Source organism: Apteryx mantelli, chromosome 30 (genome assembly GCF_036417845.1).
Source record: "Apteryx mantelli isolate bAptMan1 chromosome 30, bAptMan1.hap1, whole genome shotgun sequence".
Lineage (NCBI taxonomy): Eukaryota > Metazoa > Chordata > Aves > Apterygiformes > Apterygidae > Apteryx > Apteryx mantelli.
Genome location: NC_090007.1, coordinates 6,182,194 through 6,196,363, shown reverse-complemented (window position 1 = coordinate 6,196,363; position 14,170 = coordinate 6,182,194). Strand labels below are relative to the sequence as shown.

Below are 14,170 nucleotides of genomic sequence, written 5' to 3'. Positions count from 1 at the left end.
TAAATCCCTCTTCTGAACACAGCCACTTTATTTTGCTCCTCCTAATAAAATAAGGCTCATGTTAGAGCCAACTGGCAAAAATGAACAGTAATGTACCAGAAAGCCATTTCCTCACATACAATGAAAGCCAGTGGCCTGCCGCCAAAGGGGACAATAAGAGACTAGAAGACTAGTCCTGCAAGCCCTCGTGTTCCTGTTTATTTACGGCCTTGGTGGTTGATCAGAGAGATTCCTTTGGATATTTTTTAAGATAATTTCTAATGAAGTCAGCAGCAGCAGTGCCCACATCCGGGAGGAATCCTTCTCATACCTCGCCTAGGGGAGAGAGGCAGAGGCTGCATTCCCAGCTTGGGCTTCTCCTTTTCTTCGCATGCAGTGCTAGGCACGGAGGGCAGCACCATTTTCCTTGCCGAGCATCCTGTTCATCCTGCATCCAGACATGCTGCCCTGTAAAGGACCCTTTCTCCTTTACCAGGAGTCTCTGGGAATGACGGCATTGTATCACAGTGAGAGACCTTCCCAAGCCGCAATGGGTCGTGCCAGCACCACTCTACCATTTGGAAGAGCAGCTAGGCAGCAGACGGGAGACCCCGACGGCATTGCCTGGCACAGTCGCTCCCTCCGGCGTGAACCTCAGGGGCTGCAATTGCACCAGCAACCTTCCCCTCCCTCTCCCTCTTTCCCAGTCTCTCGATTGCAGGATTCAAGCTTGCCCAACTCCCGGTGCTCGCATGTGGATGGCAGCCCCAGCCGGCGAGAAATGCAATCCTCTGCAAGTTGTCCATCAGATCTTTACATGGGAAAATCAGCATCACAACCCTAATAATAACGAGGGAGTTGCCACAAAGATCTTGTCCTTCCTGATTTAACAGTAAGCCTGACCAACACCCTGGCTTTATCAGCATCCTTGGCTGCGACACCGTGGAGTGGCATAACCCCAACAGCTGCTGAAAGACATGGCCCAGGGCAGGAAAGGAAAAGTGGCGCCCAAGGAGTGACGTCTTCCCCTGCAGCACGGACGGACAGCAGGGGCTGCAGGGTGAGCGTGCCGGAGGCGCGTGGAGCGCTGGGCGTGGGAGGACAATTCGCTCATTGCAGGAGAAGCTAAGAAGATGCCTGGCTGTTTAGTCTGGATCCGTTCCTATGAGTGGCTGTGCTGGGACAGAGGAAAAGAGCAGCAGGCTGCAGCAGAGGGATGTGGGGGAGCAAGGGGATGGGGAAGGGGAAATAATGTAGGCCAGAACTGCTGCCACATGTTTTGTACCCTGAAACTGAGGTCACCCAAGCGGTGTTAGTTTTTAGAAGATTAATTTTTTGATGTCGCAGTTTTCGAGGATAAATGCAGCCAAAAAGGACACAGGCTGATTTGCACAGGCTGCACAGACCAACAGGCTTGGAGAGATTCAGTTGGCACTGGAGTGGAGGCTCCCCTTCAGATTTCCTTTCCAAGCCGCTCATGCACAGTGTCAAACCCCAGGTGAATATCCGGGCAGGTTAGACAGAGAGCAGCCGGTGACTGAGGCACTTCGGCTACCCCAGGCTGGTTACTTAACCCCGGATCACAGAATCACAGAATCACAGAATCGTTGAGGTTGGAAGGGACCTCTGGAGATCATCTAGTCCAACCCCCCTGCTCAAGCAGGGTCACCTAGAGCACATTGCACAGGATTGCATCCAGGTGGGTTTTGAATATCTCCAGAGAAGGAGACTCCGCAACCTCTCTGGGCAACCTGTTCAGTGCTCTGTCACCCTCACAGTAAAATTCATGTCAGTGAGACCCAGACTCGCCATAAAATAGGTAGTCTGTCAGTAAAATTCTCTGAGGCCCACAGAATGCAGAAATAACTGTTGAAAGTTATTTGAAGGAGGGACCCAGGAAAGAAGGTTTGGCAGCGTTTGTCCTCCCTGCAATCAAGGAAGTATGAGCAGTGCAGAACAACTGCTCATCATGGCTCTCTGCAGAATCACTGTTCACCAAACCCTACCTGCCAATTTCTGCAATAGCAGGCAGACCCTTGCCAAGGGAGTACATCGTACCAGGCGGATGTCTGTAAAACTCTCAGGGGTTGTGATACAGTGGTCACATGCAACATGTACTCTACTTAAGGAAAGGCAACCTGCCAGCAAGCAGCATTTCCTGATCTTATGTTCTGGTGGTAAAATATGCCCTGCAATCTCTTAAGTGCTGCTTCTCTCAGAAAACTGCTCAAATCCATGGGTAAGGTTTTCAGGTGGAGGACACACCGTGCCATCAGAGGGCCACAAATGAAGCATTAACCATTTCCCCACACAGTGGAAAAGGGGCTTTACAAATACAGAAGGAACTAGCAGGCAGAGCTATTCAGGCACCTCGCTCCTGCCTATGCACCTTCGGCACGTGAGCGGGAACTGGGTGCTTCGGCAGCCGGCGCAGCAGCTCATGTGCTCCCCACCCAGCGCTCGCCCTGCAGCGCTTTCCCTCTGTGCAAGGAGCCCCCAGACCCCCCAAGGCCACCCCGGACCTCCCCGAAGTCTTCGCCAAGGGCCAGAGACGGCGTAGGGTAGGCGCTTCAGCTCTCCCCGTCGCCTGCCCGGCCACCACGCTTAGGCCTGAACCTCGTCTTTTTGCCCCGAGGAGGTGCTGGAGGGGCCCCCGCGCCCCGAGGGGCCGCTGGCCTCCGCAGGGCTCGTGGCCACCCGCATGTGGGCCGTGAGGGGCCCCGCAGCCACCGGCCTTCCCCGGTGGGGATTGGGGGGGAACTGGCCCTCCCCGCGGCCCCCGGAGGCGTCTCTGAGGGGAAACGGCCTTTTTTCTGTTCTCCTCTGCTCCCAAGAGGGGGGGAAAGGGAGGCAAAATGGGGGAGCCCACCCTCACGGCGGGGGGAGGCGAGCGGCGCTTGGTTAAAAAGGGGGCCGCAAACGCCGCGGCCCTGCTCAGCCCGGCGCTGCGGCAGCGCCACGGTGTTCCTCCCTCAGCCTCGTGTTAAAAGGAGCGTTTTTAACCGAAAAAAACGACCCCCAGCCCGCCCCCCAAAGCCGGCTGCCGGCGGCGAGCGGCGGCGGCGCCATGGCGGGGCGCGGCGCTGAGGCGGCGCGGGCGGGGGCCGGCAGGCGGCGCTGCCGCGCGGCGGCGCTGAGGCGGCGCGGCGCGGCGGGGCGGAGGCGGCCGGCAGGGGGCGCCGCGCCGGGGCCCCTTTGTTGCCTTTGGCGCCTTCCTCTATATAAGCGGCGCGGGCGGCGGCGGCGCGGTGCTGGCGCGGGCTCCGGCGGGACGCGGCGGCGGCGGTGGTTTCGCAGAGCGGGCGGGAGGATGGAGATGAAGAAGCGGCTCACGCTGGAGCTGCGGAACAAGAAGCCGGGAGAGGTAGCGGGGGGGGGGGAGGATGGAAGGGAGGGGGGAGGGGGAGGCGGCGGCGGGCCGCGCTGCGCTCGCCCGACACGTGTTGTGCGCGGAGAGGGGGGGCTGCCCCGTCCCGTCCCGGCAGCGCTGACCCCGGCGGTGGGGGGGTCTCCGCGCCTTGCCCCGCTGCGAGGGATGCGGCGCGCTGGGCCCCCGGGGGGGGCGGTGCGCGCCCCCCTCGGCCGGGGGGGAAGGGGGGAGGAAGGGGGGTGCGGAGCAGCATGGCGGGGCGGGGGGGGGGTTCGTCCCTCTGCGCCCCGCCGCGGTTGGCTCCTGCCGCCGCCGCGAAGGGCCGCGGCTGTGGGGCGGCGCGCACGTGCGCGGCTGTAGCGGGAGCGGGGACACGCACGCACACATGTATAGACACACACACATATATATATGCACACACACACGCACACAAGATGGTGCGCGGCGGGGCGGCAGGCGGCCGGGCTGAGATGGCTCCCGCGGGGCCGCCTAACATGGCCGGAGCGGGGCCGGCCGCGGCACACGCGGCTCGGCCATGTTAGGAGGCCCCGGGGCCGCCGCGCCGGGCCTTGCCCGCCGCCCCGGCCGCCATGGCGGGGCCGCGCGACGCCCGCCGTAATGGCCGCGGGCGGCCTTGCGGGACCGGGACCGGCCCGGGGGGAAACGGCTCGTGCTTTCCGCTCCGTCCCGGCCCCGCGCGGGGGGGCGGGGAGCGAGGGCCGCCTCGGCGCCGGGGTTTCCCCAGCGCCCTCCGCGCCCGGCGGGAGGCTCCGGCCGGGGGCAGCCGGGCAGGGCGGCGGCGCGGCCGCGCTCGGCGGGGTGGGGGCACCGGCGGGAGCGGGCTCGGTGCCGCCTGCCGCGGTGGGAAGCTGGGGCCCGGCAGCGTGATCGCTGTGGAACCAGGTGGAGCCGCCCGTCCCTTTCTGAAGTTTGGATCGTGGAGGCCTCGCAGCAGTGTTTTCCAGTACGTCCTGCGTGGCTTGAGGAGAAGCGAGCCCAGGAGGATGGGGTGGAGGGTGAGGTGGTTTTTTCCGGGCAGAAGAAGCGTCGTTGCTGGCCCTTGGTGTTGCAGTGTGGTGTCCGAGGCTGTCACAAGCTGGGATGGCTGCTGGGCGGCTCCATCGCAGGCCTTGTGGTCAGGGCCCACACGATGGAGAGAGCGTGCTGGGAAGACTGGAAACGCTGAGGAATCGTTCCCCATAAGTTCTGTTAAAAGGGCTTTCCTTTGGGAAGATGTTGCTACGTTGCTGGGTAGCGAGATTGGTGTGACAGAGCCTGGCTTGTTGGGGAAGAGGCTCCTCTCGAGTCCTAGCTGGGCCAGGCCAAGCGGGGCTATGACAGAAGAACTGCTGGGTTGCTGTGGCAGTGCCCGAAATGCTCGTGTAGTCCTGGCCGGAAGAGGTTAATCAACACGACCAGTGTGGAAATAAAAACACCAAAGGTGGTGGTGGTAAACCTATGACTGAGATGGTGTTTGCTCAAGTCTCGCATGTGAGTCTGTAGGACTAATCACTTCCTATGTGTGTTCGGTCAGCCTACTGCGCTCTTCAACAGCAGGTTTGCGAGCTGCTTCTCTGCTATGTGTCAACAGGCATCTGCACCCAGTTCCCTTGTGTTCTTCCCCTCTTAAAAAAATAATCTCTTTTTGGTGAGAGGTGTTTGCAGCATGGCTGTAAGTTGTGTTGCAGCTGGGAAAGTTGGAGGGCCTGAAGATAACTTGCAGTAGGAGCAACTGGAGCTGTTGTTGAGCCTCCACCCTGAATCCCCAGGGGTCTTTTTCTGTAGTGCAAATGAGCCGTTTCTCCCACTGCAGGGTGGAGGAATATGAAAAGGGCTCTCTCTCTGCCAGCACCTAAGTCAGTATTGACTTCCTGGGGCTTGCTTGTGTGAGGGATTCAAGACTTCCAAGCCATGTGATTTTTTTTTTTTTCTTTTTTTTCCCCCCTGTCTGGAGCTGGGATATTTCAGATAGTGCTTCCAGGATGTGGAGAAGTCATGTTGTCAAGAGGAACAGCACACACACTGTTCTCTCCCTGCTGCTGGTGATTCATGGAGAAAGGGAAGAACGCTGCAAGCTCCTCCACAAATGTAGTCAGAAGTACTGTTTGGGCTCATTGGGAGACTTTTGCGCCCCTAGTCCTGGTAGATAAGAAAGTGTGGCTGTTGACATCAGAAGCGAAATTCTTGTACTTGAGTTATCTCCATCTATTAGTGGGGTTTCCTGCCTCACCTGAGGGTTTTCTGTTAAGTTTAAACCTCTGGGAGGGGAGGAAGTTTGTTGCCAGGGTATAACCATAAAGGATTAGAGCTGAAGGAGAAGGCTGTGACACAGCCCCTTGGCCTGAAAAAAGGGAATAAGGTGATATCTGGGCTGTCTTAAGTCACTTTTTTATTGCTCAGTTTTCTTTGCTATCCTTTTCCTGTACCTGCTTTGCTGAATTTTTTGCTTCCCGGTGCCTGTCTGTGGCTAGTACCTCCATAGCCAGGCAGAGGAATGCTGCCTCTTCTTCTGGTGGGGCCAGTTAAACTGCGTTGCTGCTGAAGTGATTAAATCACACTGTACACAGCAGGTCAGCCAAGATTTGAGGCTTGGATTTTTGCACCCTTTGAAAGTATCTTTGTCCTTCAAGCTTGTATTCATGGGAGCTGGCTTGCTGCTGCTGCGTGCACCAGGCTTTGCTTCAGTAACAAGGCGTCCCCTTATCTCAGGCCAGCCTTGCCAGTCCCACTGGCCTTTTTATAGCGAGATAGCTGGTGACTGCCATTCCTCAACCCTTGTGACAAACTGCTGTGTCTCTAGCATGCTGGCATGGCCAACCTGAAATTAAGCTGGGAGCATAAAGAAAATGAGCCATAAATGAAGCTTTTTGGAAATAAAGATGATCCTTTGTGGATCGCAAAAGAATTTGCAGAACAAGAACTATTTGGGGACATGTAAGTGTCCCCTTAGCCTGCCAAGTGCAGGTTTCCTCTTGTTTGACGCTGGGAATTTGAATGGTTGGCATACTGCAGAACTGAACAGACTTAGAGCATGTGTGCTCTACGACCAAAGCTGGTATAAGCCAGTATTGCTACTGAAAGAAGCAGCTCTAGCTGCTTGCTCCTGTTCCTGCAGTTGCCCTGCCAGCCTGAAGCATTTGTTCTGTGATCTAGGACAAGGATCTGACCCAGGTTAAAGCTAGTCTCTTCTTGGCCGGGTTAGTTTTTAACCTGATAGCTTTCATGATTGCCTCTGTGTGGCTGCACCAATGAAGAGAACTTAAGTGCTGGCTTAGGCCAACTTTATGCATGGCAAACTACAGTCTTAATTTAGTTGGGTACTTCTGTCTTAGGTGTTAGCAGCAAAATGAACTCAACTACAAAACTGCTAGTTGAGCTTGTTTGCTGCTTGACTATGAGCCCTGACCAACAGTATCACTTCTGGAATTTACGTGCAAATTCATCCGGAGCTTGTGCTTGTTGTGAAGTTGGCATGGCAGCCCTGAAAGTTAGTCTGGCTGTAGTAAGGCAAAGGGATCTTAAAATGACTTCCTGATAGTTGGCTGATCTGTGCAAGAGAGGTAAAATTGGACAGCTGCAAAGGAGGAATTTGAGAGCATCGACAGCTTTCTAGCCAAGGCTGTAATTTTGCATCCTGCTATGAAGAATGTGTGTGGTAAAAGGGTGTTTTAGAAATTGCCTCTGAGAACTGGAGCTTGAGCATTCAGCTGTACTATTTTAGGGGGAGATGGGGTTGCCAGGTATGTTTACCCTTCAGATATTCAGCGGGGAGTAGTTCTGTGCTGGTGCTTCCTTGGCCCAGTGTCACAAGGAATTGTTTGTATTGAATTATCAGGTAGAGGTGACTGCTGTGTGTAGTCTGCATTTGGTCAAATGTTACAGATGTCGTCATCAGTGGCCCTGCTCTCAGATCCTAGGATCGAGCTCCTCTGCTTGGAGGCCTCTGTAGGCAGATGAGTCACTATTTTTTTTGTGTGGAGACTTACTGGGAATGGGTGAGTCCTTTGAAGGCAGTTTTTCCATCATCTAAGGAAGATTTAGTATTGGTGAGAGATCTGAAGGGGATAAAACTGGGTGACTTTGGCCTTTTGTTCAATAAAGCTTAAAGCGGCTCTCCAAAAGTTTGAGGCCTTGCACATGAAACATTTTGATGCAACCTCATGGTTCAACCCGTTAATGTTTTTTAGTGGAGAAGGACCTTAGCTGCAGTCATATGATGTGATGTGATATAGTAGTGGTAACACATTGCATAGCCTGCACTTAACTGTGGTTAGGATTGTGCCATTTATGGAGTCTGACACTGGGCCCTCCCAAAGTATTTGGCTTTAAAATCTTTCATGTCCCTTAAGTAAGAGGTAAGGAACCCTTCAGACATGCCTGCTGCTTTGAAGTGTCAGTCACTCAGCCTGATGTCAGCTCAATAGGTTAATGCAGCTTGACTTAAGGTGAGACTCTGCTGGGTTTATGATGACAGCTTCTGAGTGTCTCTGTTGGTAGGTGAAAGAGCTGGTTCTTGATAACTGCCGTTCGGATGATGGGAAGATCGTTGGGCTCTCCTCAGATTTTGAGAACCTGGAGTTCCTCAGCATGATCAACATCAACTTGCTGTCTGTCTCCAATCTCCCCAAGCTTAACAAACTCCGCAAGGTGAGTCAGACCTGTGGTCCCATTTCTGGCTGTGCGCTTAGACTTCTGCCCTGTTCTTGGTGAGAGTTGGTTTCATTCCTCCAGTAGCTAGAAAAGGGGGATTTGGTTGTGCTCTTTCTGCAAGCTGACCTCTGCAACCTGAGCAAGTGAGAGAGATTGTTTTCTAGTATAAAACAAATGTTTTCAAGCTCATTCCTTTTTGTAGTGTGCTTTTACTCTTGCTTTTGCGCTGCCGTCAAAAGTTTCAGTAACAAAAGTATTTTGGATTGTTAGGATATATTGTTACAGCTAAAAGGATAAGTACCTGCTGTGTCCTGCAGTACAAAAGTGGCTGGGACTATGTTACCTTGGCAAAAGGGTCTCAAGTGAAAACTTGAATTGCTACTCCATGGCATGGTCTAATGAACAGGAGTCTGGAACTTGGGTGTCTGTTATAGTCCAGTTCTTGGGGTATTTTATTCCCTATGTCATAAGTTGGACACTTTGTGACTGTATGATGTTTCTTCTTGGCAGCTGGAGCTGAGTGATAACAGGATTTCTGGTGGCCTTGAAGTTCTAGCAGAGAGAACTCCTAACCTGACACACTTGAATCTAAGTGGCAACAAGATTAAAGACATCAATACGCTGGAGCCCTTGGTGAGTGAAAGGCTTTGCTGGGATCTAAGGGATGACATTTTTTCCTTTGGGGAGCATGTGTGTGCAGCAGAAGTCCAACATCTTGGTAACTGTTCCAACAGCACTTCGTGGTTCTGATGGGAACAGATGAGTGGGTCCAATTTGAGGCTGGGCTAATAGTTAATGGCTCCTCTATCTGGAAAACCAGCAGCCAGTTGCTAAAAGAAGCATGAAATTGGGCTGGATGAGTAAAACTGTGGATGCAGTGCTCAGTGTCCATCTGAGAAAGGACCATTAATGGGTCGGATGCAGTTTGAGGTAGGTGGCACCTGGGGTGTCATGGAGATGAATTGCTTGGACACCAGTGAGGGTGTCTATCACATTAGTCCAAGGCACTGTCCTGCTGGGCTACGACCCTCTCACCCTGGGTGATCACCCTTGTGATCCTGACTCTGTAGCTGAAATGTCTGATCTAGGGCATTTGCCTCATTAGCTATTGCCTTTGGGGCAGTCCTGCCATCCTGTTCAAAAAGAAAGAGCTTAAAACCTTGTTTTACTCTTCCTTTGCTTAACCCAGTATACAGTGTGGTAGCCTGACTGGGAGAGCTGCTGTGGCTGTGCAGAGAAGCATGTGATGTGCTGTCTGCAGGCAGTGTAGTTTGGTCTGCCCGTGTTGCTCTCCCAGGTATTTTGTCTGATTTCTTGGGCAGGATGAATCCGGCTCAGTGATCCCTCCTGCTGGGGTAACTAGGCATCTTGTGCTTGTTACCCACTGCCTCCAAAAGGGAACAGGATTTGCAAATGGTTTCAAAGAGAGCTGGCCCCAAGGAAGGGAAACAAAGGCAGAGGAGCTGAAAAGGGATCTTTGCCAGCGACATTTAGCACAAGTAATAGCTTATCTCTGAGGAGCACATGGTGCAAATAATGCATGTGAAGACACTTCTATAGTAGATCTGGATAGTAAACCAGGTGTTTAGAGGATCTTCTAATGGCTGCCTGATCTTCAGATAGTGTCATCTTGTAAGTGGTCTAATAAATTGATCCTTGCAGAAAAAGTTGCCGAACCTGCATAGTCTGGACCTCTTCAACTGTGAGGTGACAATGCTGATCAACTACCGGGAGAGCGTGTTCACCCTCCTGCCCCAGCTCACCTACCTAGATGGGTTTGATGCTGATGACCAGGAAGCCCCTGATTCAGACCCTGAAGCAGATGGGGATGGACTGGAAGATGAATATGAGAATGGGGAAGGTAAAGTTTTTTCTTCTTGGTTTTCTTGGGAAATCACCCCTTGCCTCCTTCTGCAGGATCTTGTTGCTAAATAAATGCTGATCATAACCTGCTGCTAAAGTAGGGGCTGTCTGGATAAAACCCCATTCCTTAGGCAGGCTGCATGAGAAATGAAACTTGCTCTAAGCTGACTGGGCTTGTTGCTGGCATTCCTTGTGCATCCTTATCCTGCCTGTTTCTTGCGTGGCACTGGGGGTAGGAGGTGTGAGCATACTGTCTGGGAATAGCAAGTCTTTGGGAACCATAACATGCGTCTCCCTCTTTTGGTAGAAGGTGAGGAAGAGGATGATGATGATGAGGAAGATGATTTGGATGAAGAAGTCATTGATGATGAAGATGATGAAGAAGATGATCTGGAAGGTGAAGAGGAGGAGGATGGAGTAGATGATGAGGTGAGGCTTTCTGACGTAAGTGTAGTGCATTTGTCCCCAATCTCCTTGCGACCCATCTGACCAGATGTTGCAGATGCCTGCTTGTGGGCAGATCTGAGGGGTGCTGCAGCAGCCTCTGGCTTTTCCCATACGGTACCATGGATTCCCTGTCCATGGAATTGTGAATTTGGTATTTGACAAATTGCTTGGCATGGTACTTCCTGTGGCTTCAAGTGATAAAGCCATAAAACTTCCTTTGTAGGGATTGGAGAAGCTATGTAGGAAACAATAGTGCCTTTTTTTTCCTGCTCTCCTGGCTTGTAGCTGTCCCTAAGACTAGGGTAGGGTGGGAGCAGAGGTGAAGGAAAACGATGCTGCAGAATTACACCTCACTCATGGGGTTGTGGTCCTTGTAACAAAGTGTACTGTTTTGACTTAAGGAGGAAGATGAGGAAGAAGATGGTGAGGAAGATGAAGAGGATGAAGCTGATGACGGTAAGTTGAATTCTAGCAAACTAAGTAGTTGCAGAGCTGTATCAAGAGTCTTGCATGTTTGCTGTGATCTTGGGATTTCTCCAGCTTTGGTGCTATGCTCTTGTCTTCAGCTTTTCCCTGATGAAAAGTGCAGTGTTCTTACCTATGGGCATTGCTGAAACTGCTTATGCCTAACTGACTATATTGATGGTGATTAAAACCAAGGGGTCATACAGTGCTGGTGCAGGAAACAACTTTTAGTGCCTGTTAATACTAACTGAGCTGAGTAAGTCTGCCAAATATTAAAAAGGTAAATTGCCTGGCAGACCGGTTTGAAGTAGCTTGAGCTGATATTCCTTGCAGGAAGCTGGACTTCTGTCATAGAAACTCTTGTTGCAGTCTTTCTGAGGAAATGCCCCTAGAGCTACAGCTTCCTCTGGACTTTCAGCTGTAGGGAGGGGAGGCCTGATCTTGACTTGAGTCTAGGCTGCTCTGGCTAGAGCAGGCTATAAACACATGAATGTTGACAGAATACAGCGGCTGGCATGACTTTAAATGATCTTGTATGAGCTTGGTCAAAACTGAGTGAATTCTACAGATGCTGCAGTCTTGGGGGTGCTTAGTAAAAGCTTGTTTTCAAGTACCTGCTGATATGTGGGATGCAGGGAGGGCACAGAAAATAGTTAATGTCTTATGTTAGTCCAGGCTTTTCTGGGGTGCCATGAGAAACAGAGCCTGGTGGATCTCTGTTCCACAATGGCAAGAGTCTAGTCTGTGCTTGTCCACAAAGCAAGCTGTGGCTGACATGGCTTGAAGCCACAGTTCAAATGCTGTTCTGCAAGACTGAACAGAGCTTCATGCTTCACCTCTTTTTGCAGACCTTCCGCGAGGAGAAAAGAGAAAACGAAATCTAGAGGATGAAGGAGAAGAAGATCCAGAAGATGAAGAGGATGATGAGGATGACTGATCCCAGCGAGCCAATCAGTTTTACAGACTATGACTGTGCTTGTCTTAACCTCCCCGTTGTGTCTATGTGAGACTGTAAATCCCCATCTCCCAGTCCTCCCCCCTTTGTATGGCTGCAGCGTCCACAATATATTTTTTTAAGATGTAGAATACTGTAGGCATTCAGGGGAATCTTCCATACAAGGCTCACTTTCTCACAAGTATCTCATGACCAAAGGCTTTCTCCGTTCTGTGGTTTGTGCAGCAGTTTGCAAAAAAAAAAAAAAAAAAAAAAAAAAAATCCTCCTAGGGTATCTTTCGTGTCTGAAATCAGCCTTGCCACACACTGGACCCAGAGCTCCAGCTTGCCACCCTGCTTGACAACCAAGAAGGCGTGTTTGCTATCCGCATGCCCTCAGACCAGCTTTCTGAAGACGTTTGAGCCATCTTGAGCAGTGGGTGCAAATCTGGTTCATCTAAATGGACTCCAAGTAAATTATTACTGAGGTCTCTGATCAGAAATAATGGTGATGTGATCTCTGGAGATGCTTGAAGATATTTTAGTGCTGGGGATGTGGGGTGCCTGGGTTTATTGGGGGGCGGTTGGCTGCTTGCAAGACCTGGTACCTCTGATGCACCTTGCAGTAGCCCTGCACTTGCTTTCCTATTTTTTTATAAACTGGAATATTTTTCCTGTTGGCCACCGAATAACTTTGACTTGAATGTCCAAGTAAGTCTGCTTTGTGGCTGTGAGTGTCTTGCTGTGATGAGGCTTCTCCTCACCCTGTTGCAGTCTGTCTTTAGGAAGAGATAGGAAATAGCAGGTTAAGGGATACTGCACTTCTGTCAAACTCCATTTCGCACTGTACAGAACACATTCAACCAGTATCACTGTGATGCACCTAACTCGGCATTCCCCGGGAGACCGTGTTAGCCTATATATTCTCAGGGTCCTTCTGCTAGCCAGTAACAGCTCTGGACAGTTGCCTCAGTGCTAGCCTGGTGTATGCATCCTCCTTTTTCCTTTTCAGCGTGAAGAGAAGTGCATTGATCAGAAATCCAGCTCTTTCCCATTCATACTATTTATGCACTACAGGAATGCAGACAGTGCTGTGGAGCATGTGTCCCTCTGGTCCATGGTTTCCAGAACAGGGAGGGGGAGAATCCAGCCAGGTTGTAGCTCTCCACCATAGGGTTTCTGACCTCTAGCTCTTCCTTCCTCTGCCTTGAGGTGTTTGGACGGCACATGTGTTAGCTTCTGGAGAGAACTCTGGCCCTGTGGCATCCAGGGATAGTAACTGTTCAGTGCTGGGTGCCTGAAGATGCATGCTCAGGCAGGAATAACTCCAGTTCTGCCTGGGTGTGTAGAGATGCAGTGTTGAGGCTCTCCACTGGTGCAGATGCACTGGCACTTTGTGGAGTTCCCGGTTGCTCTGGGCAATCTTTCAGCACCCAGCACTTGAAGGTGAGCTTCACAGCAGTTCCTTCAGAGGAGTGTTGTGTGTTGCAGCACATCTAAGTTTCTGTTGCTTTGTTCTGTTCTTGCTGTTGTCTCTTGCATTGTACAGTAGCTATAACCATTCAGAGAAGAACGACTCCTGTAAAATGCAAACTGAGTAACTTATAAAATGTTAAAGGAATTTTAAAAAAGTTTCAGAGCAGCAGTTACTTCTAATTTTTCCCTGCATTTTTAGCAGATTGTATGGATTTTATATTAGCCTAGTAACTGTCAGGTTTTGATTGGTCAGACTAGTCCCAGAAATAAGGATCTCCAGCCCTTTTGTATCTTTTGTTACAAAATTTGGATAAAACTTTTAATAAAGACTTCAGTTTTTAAAAATCCATTGCAATGAATGCTGTCTTCACTGCCTCTGCTCTAGGAACTTCAGAGCTGCAACCAGCCTGCAGAACCACTGGGTTGAAGTTTTGGGGCAGTTTTTCCTTGAGCAGCTGGAATCTCTTCTGGGAGTAGTGACTGTCCTGTTCATCCCAGGCATGGCTTTTTTTTTTTTCCTCTGAGCCCCAGCTGAGCGGATTCTTGGTAAGTGCAGCTTGTCTGTTTTTAAATCCCTGCTGCAGTCTGGTGGGAAGGGAGGCCTCTAAGCTGCTGTTGCTGTGGGGATGCATGTGGAGAAGCTCAGCAAGGCTGATGAGCAGGGCAGGGTTATTTATCTGGGTGGAGGGGAGGATGGGGATGGAGCTGGGGGCTCTGCTCTGGGAAAGCTCAGCAAAGGAGTGATAAAGACAATCCTGAGGCAGTGCTAAGAGGAGTCTGTCCCCCCCCCCCCCCCCCCCCCCCCAAAGAATGTGTCTGCAGGACCTGTGTAGGGATGGTGCAGCCCTCTGCTATGTTGTGCTACTGCCTCTGCTTTTGGAAAAGGCCTCAGCTGAGCAGCCAGGTTCACTGGTAGCTGCAGTGGCTGCTTCTGGTGAGCCAGGAGCTTGGTCAGTGCATGCATATACCTTTCTGATCTGTATAAA

The 14,170-nt window shown here is 51.6% G+C and overlaps 1 protein-coding gene across 2 annotated transcripts; it reads left to right on the top strand.

The window, feature by feature from the left end:
• Positions 1–3,183: 3,183 nt before the first annotated feature.
• Positions 3,184–13,531, top strand: LOC106491138 (acidic leucine-rich nuclear phosphoprotein 32 family member B). 2 transcript variants are annotated; one of them, XM_067312736.1, is made up of 7 exons: positions 3,184–3,343; positions 7,847–7,996; positions 8,510–8,632; positions 9,662–9,860; positions 10,170–10,291; positions 10,711–10,765; positions 11,623–13,531. In XM_067312736.1, the coding sequence occupies exons 1-7, from the start codon at positions 3,290–3,292 to the stop codon at positions 11,709–11,711; spliced, it is 792 nt and encodes a 263-aa protein (XP_067168837.1). In that variant the 5' UTR covers positions 3,184–3,289; the 3' UTR covers positions 11,712–13,531. The 2 variants fall into 2 exon arrangements, with proteins under 2 accessions (XP_067168837.1, XP_067168838.1); XM_067312737.1 differs by lacking the exon at positions 3,184–3,343 and adding an exon at positions 4,291–4,313.
• Positions 13,532–14,170: the final 639 nt, after the last annotated feature.

Bases quoted from the DNA above. Each gene is read 5' to 3' on its own strand.
- LOC106491138 (XM_067312736.1), top strand. From the start codon at position 3,290: ATGGAGATGAAGAAGCGGCTCACGCTGGAGCTGCGGAACAAGAAGCCG. The intron at 8,633-9,661 runs GTGAGTGAAAGG...TGATCCTTGCAG, and splicing joins TCAATACGCTGGAGCCCTTG to AAAAAGTTGCCGAACCTGCA. The intron at 10,292-10,710 runs GTGAGGCTTTCT...TTTTGACTTAAG, and splicing joins AGGATGGAGTAGATGATGAG to GAGGAAGATGAGGAAGAAGA.